Consider the following 18686-nt stretch of genomic DNA (forward strand, 5'->3'; position numbering starts at 1 on the left):
TCTGCTGCTTGAATGATTAATGAATATGGCGATATTATAGGTGTTTTGTCATGAAAACTTGCTATGCTACACAGATAATGTAGAATATATTATTTTGATTCGAACCCACATTTTGTATCTACACAGTAGATACAGTAGATCGATAAATATTGAAGACACAATTCAAGTGGCAGTAATAAAATATTATACAAGATGTGCAGACACGACACCAAGTAATCAAATTATAGATAGCATAGTAGATACCGTAAATAATATTAAATGTCCGCATTTTTAACAATATGCACTATGCAAATCATTAGTGTTGTGACATTCATGGCTTAGCTGTTTGACACAGAGTTTATTCTGCTAAAAATAGAAATGGGATGACAATTTATGGCAACATTAACTCGCATGGGGGGTTTTGGCTTTCAGCGAACAGAGGACAGTTGTTTGTGACCGTCCTACCGCAGAGAGATGTAGATGTTGGTTTCATAGAGAGAGTAGTATTTTGTTGTTCTTTTTCCTTTACTTTTCCTTTTTTTATTTTTTTTAATATCCAATGACTCTCCAGTCCACTAGGTGGCGGTAACGCACTCACAAACCCGATGATTACTACACGTGCCTGTAGGGTGAAGAAGAGATTTATGTGTCGCGCAGAAGACTTCATGAGAGTGTGACGAGGTGAGTTATCCAGCACTGTTTCCTTTCTAAATGGCCAAATTGAATGTTTTTCTAAACCGCTTCTTCTTCTCACGTCTTTTATCAGTACGCTGCTTTCTTATCTCATGTGCACCTGAACGCCATGTTCTAAGGAGGATCTTTAGAGAGCATGCTTGTTAGAAGGTCAAGCTAACGCTAGCGATCTACCAACTCAAGCTGATATTAAAGTTTCGTTTTCACTGTAGTCAGTTTCAGGTAAAAGGGTATAAAAAACACATGTCAACGCATTTGTATCTTTCATATGTTCTGACACAAAGCACATTTGTGTCTTTTCAACAATTAACAAAACAACAATCGTAGTTGATGCAACTGAACAACAAATTGCATGTATTTGGATATGAAGCTTTTTTCTCCGGAGTCTTAAACAGGTTCAGTGTTTTAAAACCGAAAGTGGAGCTTAAATATCTTAGTTTCAAACATTTTAGGAATTCTGTCTAATTCAGATTATAAAGTTGCGATAACATTATAACATATCCCCAACCAAACCAGATCAAAATCTGACACATTCACGAATGTGTTTCTATAGTGGGGATTGTTTAGTAACCACAAAGTGTTTATAACTATTATGCAACAAATAAGCATGTGCTCTTACGTCATGGTCTCAAATTACATTGATTTTACCTCAAGTTTTGTGGAACTAACATAATTATAATGTAATTTTGCTACAGTATGCTTAAAAAATAATTTAATAGGTGTTCAGTTTGCTAAATATTAAATCATATATAAATGAGAGTGAGAAGGGAATGCATTTTTCCACTGAATTACAATATGCTTTTTGTCTTCCAGGGCCATCTTTGAAAGATGGTTTTAAAGGAGATACCCACTGAAAGTATCACTCGACCCCTGGGACGTAATGAGGTCCTTGGCTTGCTCTTTCGACTTACCATATTTGGTGCTGTCACGTACTTCACAATAAAATGGATGGTGGATGCCATTGATCCCACCAGGAAACAGAAATTAGAGGCACAGAAACAGGTACTGTGTGTGTGTGTGTGTGTGTGTGTGTGTGTGTGTGTGTGTGTGTGTGTGTGTGTGTGTGTGTGTGTGTGTGTTGTAGCACATGCATAGTTTATATAGGCAGAGTGGCTGCTTGTTTGTTGTAAACAGCATCAAAATGTACATATTATTATGAGCTGGAACTGGTAAGGCATACAGATTTTTTGCATTTCTGAAGTTTGGAAGCGCAAAATGTATGAATGTTAAAGGGATACTTCACCATTGGAGATATGAAGGATGTATGAAGCAAACTTTGTGTAAACATATCCCTGTGATACGTTGACTAGTTTAGACTTCTTCCCTCGTTTTTTCAAACCTATCATTTGTATATTACTGTACAGCATAAAAACATTTGCTAATTGCAGTAGCTCAGCATATCAAGCATTTGTACTCAATCTTTTCTCCCCAGTTGAAATAAGTGTTTATCTTATACAGTAGGCCTACTTTAGTATATGAGCACTTGGTTAGTAAACAAATCACAACAACCAACATGAATTTGAAGTTTTATTAATGAAAAAATATTAACTATTTTCAAAATGAAACGTGTGGGTGCGTTTGCTAGAGTCAAAATAGTCACAGCTCATCTTGAGCATCTACTGTCTCCTGGTAGCCACAGTACCGCCCATCTTGTGCTTTGTAATTAGCTCTGATGGCCTGGACAACACAGGAAGCCGATACTGTCTAAGAAAGAAAGAGAACAACATTAGCAAAGCAAGATAAATTATGCCTTAAGTAGCCTATACAGCATTCCACAGACTTCAAGCTAACGTAACGAAGCCTATGCTCTGTCAATAAGATTGGCTACTTTTGGATAATTACATTGTCACGTTCCCCGGTACTCAAAACTATTGCAGCAAATGTGTTAGTAAAAAAACAAACACCCGGCGGGCTTTGGCTGGCGTTTCCAGTTCACTTTCTGGGTCTGGAAATATGTATCCAATACCCAACTGTTCAGATGAGACTTGAAGCCTGGGTGAGAGGTTACACACATGGCCCCATCCTCGCCAGATTCAGCCAGTTATTCTAGAAGGAACTGGCATCGCTGAAATTCGCTGCAGCACAGGGACTCTGTGTAAGTGTCTATGGGCGAACAGAGCAAACCGGCGCGCTTCGGCTTCCTCGTCCTCGGCAACAGGCAAGGCTTGTTCAGCCGCAGCAGCCTCCTCCTCTATTTGTGTAAATTCTTCCTGGCTGTTTTCTGGCTCGTACTAATAGCCCTGAATATCCGAATCCAAAAAAAGATTTTCAAAATCCACTCTGGCTGTTTCACATTGCGAATATGTTCTCTAGCTAAGCGGTGAAGAAACATGGCGGACATTGTGTTTACATCTCGTACGCGAGCTCCCGCCCCCCCTAATTCCTTATTGGTGGGCTCACAGATTTGCGGAACCAGTGGTTTGTAGTCCTCGGCCCTTCTAGCAGGCAAGCAAAGTTCTCCCGAGATGACGTCCAATACGTCATTCGACGTGGTCTCGGGAGAAAATTAGATCAGTGAAGCTGGGCCAACGGAAGAATGGGTTAGACTGTCGGAAAAAAAACTTTTTTTATATATTACAATAGCGATTTTATAATGAGAGAACGCCGGCTCTGAAAGGGTGAAGTATCCCTTTAAGACACCCAGTTGATAAGCGGAAGTGGAAATGTAACACATTGCGACTTCAGCCTGCAAATGTTTGGCATGTTTTCCTTTTGATTAAATACGAGCCACATGGACAACTATAATGCTGTCCATCATATAACATATATCATCTAATTCTCTTTCTTTCTGTTCCCCCTCACGACAGGCGGAGAAGTTGATGCGTCAGATCGGAGTCCAGAACGTCAAGCTCTCCGAGTATGAGATGAGCATCGCAGCGCACCTGGTAGACCCCCTCAGCATGCAGGTACACGCACACTTATCCACTTCCAATTGCTCAGTATGCAGAGCACATGGGCCTAAATAAAATAGGTGCCGGGTCAAAGTAGAGGGAATGGTAAGTTATGTACAGCAAAGAACAGTAGCTTTATATGTCTGTCGGCATTTATATTTAAGTAAAAAATTATCAGGCGATACACAACTAACACAAATAAAAAAACAACCGTACCACTGCATATCATCAAAATATGCAGTGGTAGATTCTCAAACAGATTTCTGAACAGAACCGCAAATTGCAACAATATCTCTGGTCTCGTTGCTGCTCATCACATTGATGGCATGGCTCTATTGCAAGCGGTTGCCAGATACAAGCGGTTGATAAATGTATTACAGCTCTATTTATCTATCAGTAGCTGCTGCACTAGTAGCAGTGGGCAGCCCTCTTCATGGCACCCCGGGACCAACCTCCAGTCCACTGCTTGTGCCTTGGCCGAGTACACCTGCAGAGGTATTCACCTAACATGTAGGTCTGGTATGGTTGTAGGATGGTATGGTTGTAGGAAACCGGGGAAGAAACTCACGTTAATACGGGAGAACATGCCAACTCCAAACAGAAAGGTCCCCCCCACCCCCCTGGGGTTCAAACCTAGGGACTTTTTGGCTGTGAGGCTAAAAGCTGGGAAGTAGCAGAGCTGAAAACCGTGCTTCTTTGAGCATTTAGGGCTGATTGCCGCTTAGGTATAGGGGTGATTAGAGATTCTGTTCTTAAATGTATGCTTGTGTCTCCTCATGTGTTGTTCTCCTCTTTACTTCTTACCTCATCCCATTTTCTCTTGCCTCCTTACCCTGCCCTTCCCTCTACTCTCTTCTGTTCTCTTCCCTCTGTCTCCTTATCGCTCCTACGCTTGCCTCCTTTCTCCTCGTCCAATCACTGGTTCTCTCCTTGCCCCTCCTCTCCTTGTGTCTCCTTTTCTTTTCTATATTGTATCTTCTCTCTTTTCCTTTCTCTGCTCTCTACTACTACTCTCTTATATGCTCTCTGTCTCTCCTCTCTGTTGGTAGATCACGTGGCGGGACATTGCTGGCCTGGACGAGGTGATCACTGAGCTGAAGGACACGGTCATACTGCCCGTTCAAAAGAGACACCTCTTCGAAGGATCCAAACTCCTCCAACCGCCCAAAGGTAAGAAGGAGGAGTGGGATTTCTGACTTGCCAGCCATTGTAACATCATAGATTTGAACTGTTCCCATGCATCAAAATGATTTCTTATGGCTGTTTGAAATTGTTGAACCAGTGTCCTCTTGTGGCGAAATTTGCCATGCAGTACAGCTTGGACCTTCCTTCCGGAAATGGACACTGGAGAAAGCAATATTTATTTTCATACATTTTTTATTTAAAAATTAAACTGATGATTATGAAAATTCCTTACCAAAAATTAATACTTGAGAATCCTATGTCGACATTTCTTAAGTATAGCACATGGCTAATTCTTAAGAGCGATACATGCATTATTATTTATTTTTTTGTGTCTGTGTCTCCCTTCTCGGTGCTTTAGGTGTACTGCTCTATGGCCCACCCGGCTGTGGGAAGACTCTCATCGCCAAGGCGACAGCCAAAGAGGCGGGCTTCCGGTTCATCAACCTGCAGCCGTCCACGTTGACTGACAAGTGGTATGGTGAATCCCAGAAGCTGGCGGCTGCTGTCTTCTCACTGGCTGTCAAACTGCAGCCATCGATTATTTTTATCGATGAAATAGGTATGTGACAATTACACACACACCACACACAACCCAACGAACACGCTACATTTCAATTGTGTAATGGTTGGTTCTGGTTTAGACTCGTTCCTGCGCAGCCGCTCCAGCAATGACCACGAGGCCACAGCCATGATGAAGGCCCAGTTCATGAGTTTATGGGATGGCCTGGACACCGACTTCAACTGTCAGGTATACACTAGTTGATGTACTCCTCAGTTGTAGACATGGATTTCAGGAATAAAAAGGAGCATGCGAGAGTAGCTCAACTGGACTCCCCTCCCATATCCAAGTTGCTTTTTTTTTTTTTGGATCACCAATTTCGATTCCGAAAGTTACTTTCAGTGAAATAATTTACGGTATATTGCCAGCTCTGAGTTCAAACCACGAATGTCCAAAATCGAATGCACCTAATACAAATAGTTGACTTTGGTCGGGCAGTTGCCATTTCATCCCCATTGTGTTCTTGCCATCTCTTCTTCCTTCCAAATGTATTTTTTTGCTCTCTGTCTAAACGACACTCTATATGTTTCTTTTTCCAGGTGATCATAATGGGCGCCACCAATCGTCCTCAGGATCTGGACTCTGCCATCCTCAGGAGAATGCCCACCAGGTTCCACATCAACCAGCCTGTAAGCACACACAACACCAGACACAACGCTGTGAAACAATCCATAGGGATATGGGATTCACAAAGTGAAATCCGGAATGGCCGTTCAACTCTCTCCCTCTCTCCTTCAAGGGTCTTGCGCAGAGAGAGCAGATTCTCAACCTGATCTTGGACAATGAAAGTGTACGTATATCACACCGAACGTAATTCACGGTAACATCGGGTCTTCTGGAATGCTAGAATGCCTTCCAGCTGATGTTCACAGTGAGACACAACTTCACAGACATAAAAGAAAGAATTGCAAGTTGGATTATTTTGTTGACGAATGAAACATGTCACCGATGCAACGGACTACGTCACCCAATGATATTTGAGTCGCTGAAAGAGATTGTGTGTGTCTCTCGCTCTCGCTCTCTCTCTCTCTCTCTCTCTCTCTCTCTCTCTCAGGTGGAGGAATCGGTGGACCTCTCCGACATTGCGCAGCAGGCCGAAGGCTTCTCAGGAAGTGACCTCAGAGAGATGTGCCGCGACGCCGCCCTGCTCTGCGTCCGAGACTTCGTGCACACACAGAAAGCTGACAGGTACCGCGTCTCATGAGACCCCACACCACATGACCCCCCCCCACACACACACCACGTTACCCCCACACACTACATGACCCCCACACCACTTGACCCCCCACACCACATGACCCCCCTACACTACATGACCCCCCCGCACTACATGACCCCCCCACACCACGTGACCCCCACACCACGTGACCCCCACACCACGTGACCCCCACACCACGTGACCCCCCCACACACACACACACACTACATGACCCCCACACCACGTGACCCCCACACCACGTGACCCCCCCACACACACACACACTACATGACCCCCACACCACATGACCCCCCACAACCACATGACCCCCCACAACCACATGACCCCCCCACACTACGTGACCCCCCCACACCACGTGACCCCCACACCACGTGACCCCCACACCACGTGACCCCCCAAAACCACATGACCCCCCCACACCACGTGACCCCCACACCACGTGACCCCCACACCACGTGACCTCCCACTAGGGATGGGCAAAATGATTATATTCCAGGAACTAGTTCTTTAATTCAGTTCACTATAACGATTCGTTCGTTTTGATTCGTTCGTTACGTCAGATTAAGTCATTTTTCAGGGAATCTCACAGGTGTCTGCCCCCCTCCCCGTGAGACGTCCCTGAGCATAATTTAAGCGACTTCTAGGCTCTACCCTGCGTGAAAATCGACAAGATATACTATATATTACAACCAAACGTCCCACCAATATTTATACCACTTGCTTACTCTCTATATTTCATTCATGGTTTTATATATTTTTTAGTTTACATTTAATTAATATCTTTGTTTGTTCTTGAATTGACGTAGAATGGAGCAAAGACTCCTGGGATTGGGAAATGCGTTTATCCAATAAACAGATGGAGGTCAAGTCTATTTTCGGAAATGTAGGGGGATATATGAGTGGCCCCACGTCGAATGGTATGACCCAAGATACGACAGAGAAAGCGCGCAAATTCGACGGTACCACCTTGTCATTTGTTTACCCAGGTGCCATGGCAACATCATTGCTACCTCTCATTGGCTGAATCTTTGAGAATGTTGTAGACTCAATCGATATAAGGTCGCGGGGAGACGAAGCGCTGTTCGTTTGTATATTTTATTTACGTGACCATATCTTTGTTTTATGTTAAAAAAAAGAATCAAAGAACCAGTTCTTCTTGATTTGGGGAACCAGTTCTTGTCGTTCACGTTCGGGATTTGTTCGTTGTGAACGAATCGGTCACGACCGACTCATCCCTACCCCCCACACCACGTGACCCCCACACCACGTGACCCCCACACCACGTGACCCCAACACCACATGACCCCCCCACACCACATAACCCCCACACCACGTGACCCCCCCACCACATGACCCAAAACCACATGACCCCCACACCACGTGACCCCCACACCACATGACCCCCACACCACATGACCCCCACACCACGTGACCCCCCCACCACGTGACCCCCCCACCACGTGACCCCCCCCACCACGTGACCCCCCCACCACGTGACCCCCCCCACACCACGTGACCCTCCAAAACCACATGACCCCCCACAACCACATGACCCCCCAAAACCACATGACCCCCCAAAACCACATGACCCCCACACCATGTGACCCCCACACCACATGACCCCCACACCACATGACCCCCACACCACGTGACCCCCCCACCACGTGACCCCCCCACCACGTGACCCCCCCCACCACGTGACCCCCCCACCACGTGACCCCCCCCACACCACGTGACCCTCCAAAACCACATGACCCCCCACAACCACATGACCCCCCAAAACCACATGAACCCCCAAAACCACATGACCCCCACACCATGTGACCCCCACACCACGTGACCCCCGCACCACGTGACCCCCGCACCACGTGACCCCCCAAAATCCACGTGACCCCCACACCACGTGACCCCCACACACCACGTGACCCCCCCATAACACGTGACCCCCCCCCACACCACATGACCCCCACACCACATGATCCCACCACCCAGGCCACATGATCCCCATCCCCCAATTACACATGACCCCCCCCCATGGCACCGCTTGTTTCAAATCCTGAGTGAGTTTGGTTCAAAAACCCTTGGGAGCAGTTATTCAGGAAGTAGAGCAAGCTGTCTGTCAAAGGGAGTGTGGCTGCTGGTGCGATGCCCTGGCACAGCCTCCAGATGTCACTGTCATGTGAGGTATTCATTGTACCACTGTTGAAATTAGAGATGGACCGATATGGTTTTTTCAGGACCGACACCGATTATTAGAAGTCAAGGGGGCCGATCACCGATATTTGTAGCCGATATTAGTTTACAGAAAAAGGGAAAATATCGGCGTAAAAACACTTAACTTCATTTAAACACTTAACTTCATTTAAACAACACTTAACTTCATTTAAATGCCTTTAAGTATATGTTTAATAAACACAACAGCTTATCAGATTTGCAACATAACACAATTTAAACAAATAAATGGCTCCCTAAAATTTTCCTGAACTGAAATGTTAATCTTTTACAACTGAAAATTTAAATAAATAGTTCCCTAGTTAAACAGCCATTATTTCCAGATAGTTTTCTCTCAATTAGACGGTGCTTTGCTGTCAGTTTCACACACACACACACACACACACACACACACACACACACACACACACACACACACACACACACACACACACACACACACACACACACACACACACACACACACACACACACACACACACACACACACACACTCTATTCTCAAGCCATCCCCTCATTGTACTTCCCTGTTATAAAACTAACTGAATTTTACTCTCTCACACACACACACTTCTTACTTTTATCAGTGACTATTTCCCTATCAATATTATCAGCAACCTTGTTTCAAGTGATTAAACCGTTTAAAAACACTAAATAGCCTACAGCATCTAAACTTTAATAATCAGTATTTATCATAGGAACAGACAGCTGCTGCTAACGTATTGGGCCTCACAGTAACGTTAGTTGTCGTGAGTTGTAGAGTTTTGCTGCAGTCTGCTGAGCGTCTAGAGCCCGAGAAGGAGAAAGCGGACCGCTGGGCTAACGTTACGCTAAAAGCTAATCAGCCTTCACCTTAAAGCCTAGGGGTTCGAGGGGCTCCGTGGTTACGCAGTTACGCAATTGAGTTTTATTAGGTTTTTACTCTCCCTCACACACAGACTTCTACTATCAGACTATTTCCATATCGATATTATCAGCAACATTGTTTCGAGTGATTAACGGACTGCGAGCGAGCAGAGCTGCCGCTTATGTTTCGATAACGTTATTGGGCCCACAGTAATGTTACTAGGAGTTGTGAGTTATAGAGGACTGGGATGTTTATTATAATTTTGTGAGAGTCTGCTGCCTTAACTTACCTCGAAACCAAACCAGACAAAACCTTTTCTCCTCCGCCGTGTGTGTGAGCAGTGGGCACTGTGCAGGCACAGCTTTCACTGCTGATTGGCTGTTACCCGTCGTGGCTCTGCGTGTAACCAGAGCGTGTAACCAATCAGATGGTGCTGTGGGTGGGACAATGCTGGAGACAGCGTAGTGACAGCAGACAGAGAGGCGCGGCTGCATCAGAGCCAAAATAACCCTGTTTTAAATTGATCTCTAATCGGCCGTCGGATCAAAAAAAAAAGGCTGATGTGCGTCTAAATGCCGAATATCGGCGCTGATATTCGGCCCGGCGGATAATCGGTCGATCCCTAGTTCAAATACAATCCAGTTACCATTGTGGTAATTACATGGGTCCTTCCTTTGTGTCCGTCTCCCTGACAGTCTGACAGAGGACTACATCCGACCCATCCAGCAGTCGGACCTCCAGAAGGCCATCGGCAAGATGAGGAAGTCCAAGTCTGCTGCGGGTCAGAACCCCCTCATGCACATTGCGTTGGACTGAAGGCACTCTCACCTACACAACCGGAAGATTTATTTAATGGCATATCATGGTGTAATTTAATAAACAATATACAACTCATACGTTTTAAAAACGCATAGGGGGGAGGTGGTGGTCTTTCTGACCTCCTTGGTCCTTCAAGTTGTCTGCCCGTTTAAAATGTTGGCGGTTTTGTCCCCGTGTGTGAAACGGATGCGAAGTAAGATGGATTGCAACTTGATGTATTGACGGCGTCTACAGTGTCAGGGTCTAGAAAACAATAAAGGATCAAACGTACAGTGAAGCAGTGAGTGAGGCATTTCTTTTCATTATCTTCCTCCCGAGAGATTACATCATTTAAGCCATTGTTGTCTCACTCAAAATAGTGTAGTGTACAATGGCCTTTATGCAAAGAGATATTCATATTTCCCGGTCCTGTCTCACACCAACAATTTATTTTGGACATTTGAAATGATAATTTCAGTTGCTGTAATTGAATGCCACGCAGTAATGGCAGAAACCTTCCAATGATGACAGAAAATGTACATTGCCAAAGTAGTTTTATTTATGCACCATTAGGATGTGCTGTATATTGATGTTGTGCCATTGCTCGTGACACACAGTATGCTCACTGCTATGAAACCTAAGCCTAAAGTGAAGCATTAGAAATCAGTAAATAATGCAAGATTGTGGATACCAAATTAGAAATGCTATTTATGCTTGATTTCATACAGAGGCAGGACACACTGAAAGCCTGATCAATTGTACATGATTGTCATGAAACATGTTTGTGGTAAACTTAAATTTGCATTTTTCTTAGTTCAATAAAATATTATGATCGGAGTGCTTCAGATCCCTCAATAGAGATCAGTTATTCGTCCTCTTTTGCTAAGATGTCCAGGCACAAAAATAAATATTGGTCCCATTCATGCTAAGGTTTTTGCTGTAGTAAATCTGTAAATGTTTTCTATATCCTTGAAGTGTACTTCATTTTTTTACGTTCTGTGTTTTAATAAATGATGTGGGTTAAGAAATGTTATCCTTCGGTTTCCAGGTTAACCCAATCACGAGTCATTTGCTTCTTGCAATAGGAGTTTTACCTATTAAGTTATGTAAATGCTGGTAAATAGGGGAACATATGGTGTGTAAAAAAAAAAAGCACTTGAACTGATGTTTTACATTCTAAGTTAAGGGTGGACAGCTTGGAGTTTCAACTCTGTATACAGGTTTTCTGATTGCTTAGCCACCCTCTTTTTAACGTTCGTCTATTTTGCAAGACTCACTTGTCACAAAACCTTGTACCAAACCAACAAAACATGACATCTCTTGCAAAAGCAGAAATTCTTAAACTATTTTGCAAAAAGACATAAGGAAAAGTTATTTATTTTCTCAGTGCAGAGTGTTTTGGACTACTACTCCTCCAACATCATGCAGAGTATTCTTCAATAGAATTTGTCAATGTGGTATCACAATTGGAGAAATTGTGCATCAATGTAGAGACCAATGCGCACAGTTCTGCTAGAAGTGTTATTCAGTTGCAAAATGAGTGGGCAGCAATGAGATGTTTACAGTTTTGCATAAAGTGTTTTGTGCTAAACATATTTTATGGTTCTAATGTTTGGTATGATGAAAATTCAGTTTGGCTTACTTGGTAAAGGTATTGGCAAGTGTTAATGGTTTCAGGGACAGCCTCTTAGGAATCACAGGTTTTAAGCATTCAGAAAAAACTGGTTATTATAGAATTGGTGGGATTATTTTTCAATATTTTATGCAAAACGGGTACAATTTCAATGTAAGAATGCACTGTCAGGAGGGCACTGCTTTCTATAGAGGCCATACTAATTCATTACCTCTAAGGAACTCCACAGAAGGAGAAGGGAAGAATTGAGGACCGTTGTGTACTCGAGGCGTGGTTTAATTGTGTATTTTCCTTGTGAATATGATATAAATAAAACTATTGTGGATGCTTTGAGTAGGCTGACATTTTCAGTTAAAGGGTGTTTTTAGATTTGTCATTGGGCTGGTGTGTGTGTATTTTATTGGTTCATTAAAAATACGTAAGACGCAAAGTTTTGTCCAATGCATCACTCAACTTTTGAAACGGGGTGTAGGATTAGTGCTGGCTTTCCGCAAACAATCTCATTGTAAAGTAAAGTGGCTTAAATTGGTCTTAAAGTCGCAATGTGAAAAATTCAAACTTAACTTATAGCTTAAAATGACTTTGACGTACATCAATGCTGTCAATGCTGGACGACAGTGATTTCAATAATGTTATCAATAAAAGCCCACCCTATAAATGATATATTCTACAATTAAAGTGCTTGCCAGCCCCTCTATTTTTTCCGAGAATCGTACTAATCAACACGCCCAAAAACCCTCCTACGAATGCCTCCCAGCTAGCCAAGCTACACTAGTTGACATCACAGTCAGTAGACAGAACACTTACTGAGTTTATTGAATACGAAGTCTCCCGCCTACTAACTGGGAGGGGCTCAGTCTTATACATTTAGACTTTAAATTGAACTATTTTACAAGGCAAGTACCCCAACATTTGGTTTGACTAGCTGTGTAATTGTTATGCTGCCTCTACTTTGTTTGAATTGCAGCTCAGAAACTTAATTAAAGATCAAGTTTACCTATCAATAAGAATATTTATTAAAGCTTGTAATGAAAAAAGGCACATTTTGGCATCCATCTCAGAGCTCAAATTTCCATAGAAATGATCCCATCACCAAAAACGGAATTGCTTAAAAAACTAATGTAAACTGGTATTTCAAGATAAAACTAAACTGACTACTTTGGTAATGATTTCAGGACAATAATAAATCCCAGTGTTTTAACTTTGTAAAAAAAAAAACGCCCCAACACTCAAATCAAACAGTAGAAAAATAATTAAAATGATGTAACAGTATTGAATAACAATACAGTTCATCACCTCATTACAATTGCCTTATGACAAAATCCTATTTTCCAACCAAAGCCATGTGTAAACTTAAAATATATTAACTTAAAATATCCCTAAATCAGTCAAAACTAATCTCAAATCCCACAATGTTTCAATACAAAATCCAAGATTAAATACCCATAATCATAAACATATAAAGCTTTTCATGATCAAAATCAGCCTGAAAAGACCAGTAAAATATTATACCTAGCTGAAAATACCCTATTACGGTTCACCAAAAAGGTAATCAATTCTGTATCGTGAGAGTCTTACTCCAGAAAAGTGTCTTCTCTGTTTGTAGAACCTTCTGCCATATAATGCCTCTTTGTAGTTCAGTCAGAATGGGGTTGAACAGGAGCTCCTCTATTGGTGAGCTGTGAGCTTTCTATAGTTCGGTGTTTCCATGGTGACCACGATGCTGTGGCCGGATTCCGAACTCACACTCCTTCTGTGCGTCGCATCCCTCCAACAGCTCCCGGTATTTCTGGCGAACTTCACTGTACAGGGGCACTTCTGTCTCCGACGTCAGCCCCGGGAATCGAACCGGCGTCTCGTTCAGGAGGAACTGGACTCTGGGTCCGTCGCGACAGTCGTACAGGATGAAGAGCATGTTGGCGGCGTAGGGGACGATCTCACTGGTACGGAAACTTCGTCCTGAAAGAAAAAGAAAGGGGGGGGATGACTTCATATTTAAAAAAAGTTTATGAAGTTTGATTTACTACTATGAATAGATTTGAATATACAATTACAATGATGCAAAAACACAATACAAAGGAAACGCACACAAACCAGGCAGAAATATAACGCTTCTAAAATTATATTTTAAAAATACAAACTCAAGCATGCACACAGTCAATTTGGGAACAAGGATGTTTGTTATGTACAAGGGTCTTCCAAAATGGAGCTTAATGTAACAGGTCTGATGACATAAGGTCAGACACCCACGACCACTACCCCCTCCCCACACACACACACGCACACACACAATGTACCGTGCTGTTGGGAGTAGTTGTCTGCGGTGGGCGGGGCTGGGTCCTTGTAGAGGCCCAGCAGGGACAGAAGGGGCAGCAGCGTCTCGCCGTGCCCCACCTGGACGGTGACGGCCTCGGGCAGCTCCTGGCCTAGCCTGGGCGGAGGGGACCAACACACAATGAACACAAGCAAACAGACCAGGGAGGAGATGGGAAGGAGAGTTTGGACTCCCACATATTTTATTAGAGAGAGACAACGGCTAAACGCGTTACATATTTTATATCCTTTTGTTATCACCAGCATTTTCTAAATGCTGTCCAGCAATAACTAAAACAGTGTTTTGGCCATATTTCATAAACCACTGGAGTTGGCCACCATTGTCTGGATCTTGTCAACATAGCACGTCATACATACTACATCTGGGTGGTGGATAAGACTGGGTTACAGTGGACTAAAAGGTGCAGACAAAAGGACCTGAGGTGCTGGACGGCCAGCTCCAGCCGGTTGAACAGGTCATGGAACAACACACAGCTGGACCTGCTGTTGATGCTGTGGCCATGACCCCTCTTCCAGAACTGCTTCAGGTCATTCTTATACTCCAACACCTGGAGAGAGAGACATACAGGAGAGAGAGAAAGAGAAAGAAGACTTTGGATAATAGATAGAATAAAACCTTTTTCTGATTGCTTAGCCACCATCTTTGGACGTTGGGCTATTTTGCAAGACTCACTTACACAAAACCTTATACCAAACCAACAAAACATGCCACATCGCTTGCAAATCATCTCTTAAAAACTATTTTGCAAACAATGTTTTGGACTGATACTCATCCAACAACATGCAGAGTATTCTTCAATAGAAGAATTTGCAATGTAGTATCGCAATGGATACATTTTGTATCAATGTAGAGACCAATGTGCACAGTTCTGCTAGAAGTGTACCTAATTCAGTTGCAAAATGAGTGGGAAGTAGTTCACAGTTCACAGTTTTGCATAAAGTATGTTTTATGCAAAACACTATTGTTCTAATATCTGTTTCAAACGTGAAGAAGGGAACGTTGAAACAGCAGAAGGGCGGGGGTAAAGAACCTAGACTATCCAGACCATTGTCTGCTTACCTTATTTCTGTACTAGAATAATTCTGAACGTGTCCTTGCTACAAGCGGTATGTTCCTAACACCTTACTCGTTGCATTAAGTATTACACTTTTACTTGAGTCAGTGGCTGATTTGCGACAATCAAAGCTCATTCCCTCAAAAGATGTAGAATATTAACAGTAAATGTAACAATGACCTAGTAATACCTAGTAGTACTCAATGTGTCATTGCGAAGAACCATGACCGTACCTTAGCGTCATTCAGATCGAAGAGGTGGCACCATGGGGTGTGCAGGGACTTGATGGCAAACTCGTAGGCACACAGGAAAAACGCTGCCTCCACCATGTCTGAAGGGTGGGGGAAGCCATGAAGGGCAACGCATTACCTAATGCTGACCATTACAACCGTACATACTCTATCATGGGATCAAGCCCAGGACCATTAAGATGGTGTCAAACATCTAAGCCTCTAAGCCCCCAGCCTCTTTCCCATATCTATACATGGGATCGCCGACAACATTGTCAATCATGTTGGCAATGATGACAACAATGTGCTTTTGAGTGCTGTTTGTTGTAGGTCTGATCCCTAGGACACCGCTCTTTTGTTACCTTTGTAGGTAGGTACAGCTTCTCTCTGCAGGGCAGTCAACATCAAACAAGGCGTGCTATTTGCCTACAGCCACATGACATGCATGTCCCTACGAAACACTGAACGGATCTTTTAGGCCAAACCTGGCGTGACGCGTTCATATGGCACGTTGAGTTGTTGGGCCATCTTCCTCCGAACGTCTCCCATCTCCGGCCCCTCTTTGAACTTCTTCACCTCCGCCAGGGCAGTCTTGTTGTTTTCCACAGCCTCCACAAAGCCGCGGCAGTGCTCAAAGAAACGCATGAGTTCGTCGTTCACCTCATGTCGATACCATACCTCTGGAAGGACGTGGGTTGAAAGACGGTAGATTGTGTCAGGACAGTGTTGTGGTTTAGGGCATTCAAGAGGGTTCAAACCCCAATGTCTGCACCTGTAGATGACCATGCGTAGGACTCCTAACTGTAATCTGCTCATTAATGGGCTGCACCCAACAATGGTGCTGCAAGTCCCTTTGGATAACAGTATCTGACTAATAATTAAAGCAGTAGCAGTGAAAATAGAGATAGAGAGCGAGGGAATCATTGTTTTACATATACACTGTTTTTGTATTTGCTCTTTGTTATGTTCTTACCTTCCAGCCCCCAGTGTTTGTGAAGGCCTTGTTGAAAGGCCTCGATGCTGTCAACACAGCGGTGCTTGGAGCTGGTCTGAAACCTGATACGGTGATTTCTCAGATTTGCTTCGCTGAGTAAAGACGGAAACAGCTTGGACAATCGCACTGCCAAATATCTATGGTCGTCTCTGCCTTTCTCTACAAGTTTGCCTGGAGGTTAGGACGACACACAAAATGTATTGAGGTCCCGGTGCTACACTGGGTGAATATCACTTTGATGATCATTTGAATGAAAGGTTTCAAGCACAAAGCAGTCTAGGTCTATATTTAGGGATCACTGACAAGCCATCTTTATTCATTTTGTATAAAAGCGTCTAGAGGACAAATTGGGAAGCGTTGTTATGACCAATATATGCAAAAGTGAAAGACCATGCTAGGTCTTTATCAAAGAGATAGTGACATCATGATGAATGACATGCTTATCAGTAGTTCTTACCATCCATGTCATCAGTATACCACATCTTCCAGGAGCTTTTGATCTCCTCCAACCATGTTTCATCGTTGGAGGCTTCGTTTATCACCAAATCATACAGGCGTTGCATTCGCTTTATGTTTTTAACGGTGGGATATCTGGTCCCATGTCGTATGATTGCAGTTACATGAACGGGCTTACACCCTTCAGATGAAGTCGGTATTAAAAGCGATTTATTGACCAATGTAATGTTGTTTAACAAATAAGGGTTTACCTCTTCATACCGCCCTTTCGTTCCAAAATAGTTGGCTATCGATGGTATATTCGAGTATGTGACAGAGCAGTAAGAAAGTCGAGTCAAGGCAAGACTGAAAGTGGTCAAAATTAAACTTTGTTTTGATATTATGCTTGTCATTTTTCGATTGAAATGCACGATTATTATTATATGTAAGATTTGATTTACTGTCTACCTGCTTAAATGAAAAATTAGTCTAACTCGCTGTTACGTGTCTATTTTCTAGTTGCTTTGTTGATGTTCCGTATGCTTGTCAACTTTGAACTCTACACTAGGTACCGCTGGACGACTAAAACGTTTCCAGGAGTTCTTTAGGAAAAATATATTCCTTGAAAGAGGATTTTTTCAAAAGCATATTTTCATTGCGTTTACATTCCAATTGTAGTGCTATTATTTTATTTATATAAAAAACAAGAAGTCCTCTTGCCCACAGAATTTACAGTTGGTGTGAATTTGATCTGGAACCGCACTTATGGCATCATCAAAGTGAGGGCAAATATAAATCTTGACAAGTACTCTTTCCTACGATAACAGTGGGTTCATTCCTTTAATCCTACGGGATTTTCTCTACGTAAATGGTTTTGTTCTATTCAATTGTATTTTTATCAAAAATATGAATATAGCAATGTCTTTTGACAAAATACTTGTCAACATGAGGGTTGAAAAGTAATTTTCAACCCTATATCTGGTACCGAGACACCGAACTCCGTGCAGACCGGCTAACCCTGATTCTAAATCTGCGCGCCTTTTGTTGACGTGTGTGAGCGTGAGGTGGGCTCATCACTAATTGCCCCCCCCCCCCCCCCACACACACACACACACACACACACACTTAAACTGGTGTTTTATACGTGTTCCGTACAGCATGAAGCTGTTATAAAAAAATGAATTATTGGATTTAGAGATTATAAGCAAAGTATCCTTCTATGGACAATTAAAGCACCATGCTCCTCGTCGTTTTGTATTAATTTGCATGCCAAACTGTCTTAGCTTGGATCGGAACTGCAATGAAACGGCTCCTTGAAACGCCAAATAATGCTACAATCACCACAGGACCCCGTCGCCATCTCCGTCAACCTAGGTATAATACAATGAAGGGATCAGTGAATCGCTAACTATCTTCATCTTGGTGTTACGAGTCTGTATGCCGATGTGGTCGTTGCTGCTCGGAACTAACTGGCCTGTAACGTTATTTCTGGAGCTATGCCGCGGAGCGATGGTGAGCCAGGTAGGCGCTGCATGGCATATACTGTGTTATGCATTGGATTGTTATTTGATGCTTGTTGCGTTTGTAAATCCAAATCGAAAT

At 43.2% G+C, this 18686-nt stretch overlaps 2 protein-coding genes across 2 annotated transcripts; one reads left to right on the forward strand and one right to left on the reverse strand.

Moving 5' to 3' along the window:
• Positions 1-550: 550 nt before the first annotated feature.
• On the forward strand, positions 551-11332 carry atad1b (ATPase family AAA domain containing 1b). Its single transcript, XM_030340960.1, has 10 exons — positions 551-660; positions 1486-1674; positions 3480-3578; positions 4613-4733; positions 5107-5307; positions 5390-5496; positions 5847-5936; positions 6047-6097; positions 6362-6495; positions 10301-11332. Exons 2-10 carry the CDS (start codon positions 1501-1503, stop codon positions 10419-10421), a joined length of 1098 nt encoding a protein of 365 aa, XP_030196820.1. The 5' UTR covers positions 551-660; positions 1486-1500; the 3' UTR covers positions 10422-11332.
• Positions 11333-12829: 1497 nt separating this feature from the next.
• On the reverse strand, positions 12830-17645 carry minpp1b (multiple inositol-polyphosphate phosphatase 1b). Its single transcript, XM_030340957.1, has 7 exons — positions 17107-17645; positions 16629-16820; positions 16141-16335; positions 15659-15756; positions 14788-14918; positions 14334-14467; positions 12830-13995 (listed from the first exon to the last, which is right to left on the reverse strand). The coding sequence occupies exons 1-7, from the start codon at positions 17495-17497 to the stop codon at positions 13727-13729; spliced, it is 1410 nt and encodes a 469-aa protein (XP_030196817.1). The 5' UTR covers positions 17498-17645; the 3' UTR covers positions 12830-13726.
• Positions 17646-18686: the final 1041 nt, after the last annotated feature.

This window comes from Gadus morhua, chromosome 18 (genome assembly GCF_902167405.1).
Source record: "Gadus morhua chromosome 18, gadMor3.0, whole genome shotgun sequence".
Lineage (NCBI taxonomy): Eukaryota > Metazoa > Chordata > Actinopteri > Gadiformes > Gadidae > Gadus > Gadus morhua.

Coding starts and splice junctions, on each gene's coding strand:
- atad1b (XM_030340960.1), top strand. CDS start 1,501: ATGGTTTTAAAGGAGATACCCACTGAAAGTATCACTCGACCCCTGGGA. Junction 5,308..5,389: donor TATTTTTATCGATGAAATAG/GTATGTGACAAT, acceptor GTTCTGGTTTAG/ACTCGTTCCTGCGCAGCCGC. Junction 6,496..10,300: donor CACACACAGAAAGCTGACAG/GTACCGCGTCTC, acceptor TCTCCCTGACAG/TCTGACAGAGGACTACATCC.
- minpp1b (XM_030340957.1), bottom strand. CDS start 17,497: ATGACAAGCATAATATCAAAACAAAGTTTAATTTTGACCACTTTCAGT. Junction 15,757..16,140: donor ATATGAACGCGTCACGCCAG/GTTTGGCCTAAA, acceptor CCCACCCTTCAG/ACATGGTGGAGGCAGCGTTT. Junction 14,468..14,787: donor CTGGCCGTCCAGCACCTCAG/GTCCTTTTGTCT, acceptor CCCTCCGCCCAG/GCTAGGCCAGGAGCTGCCCG.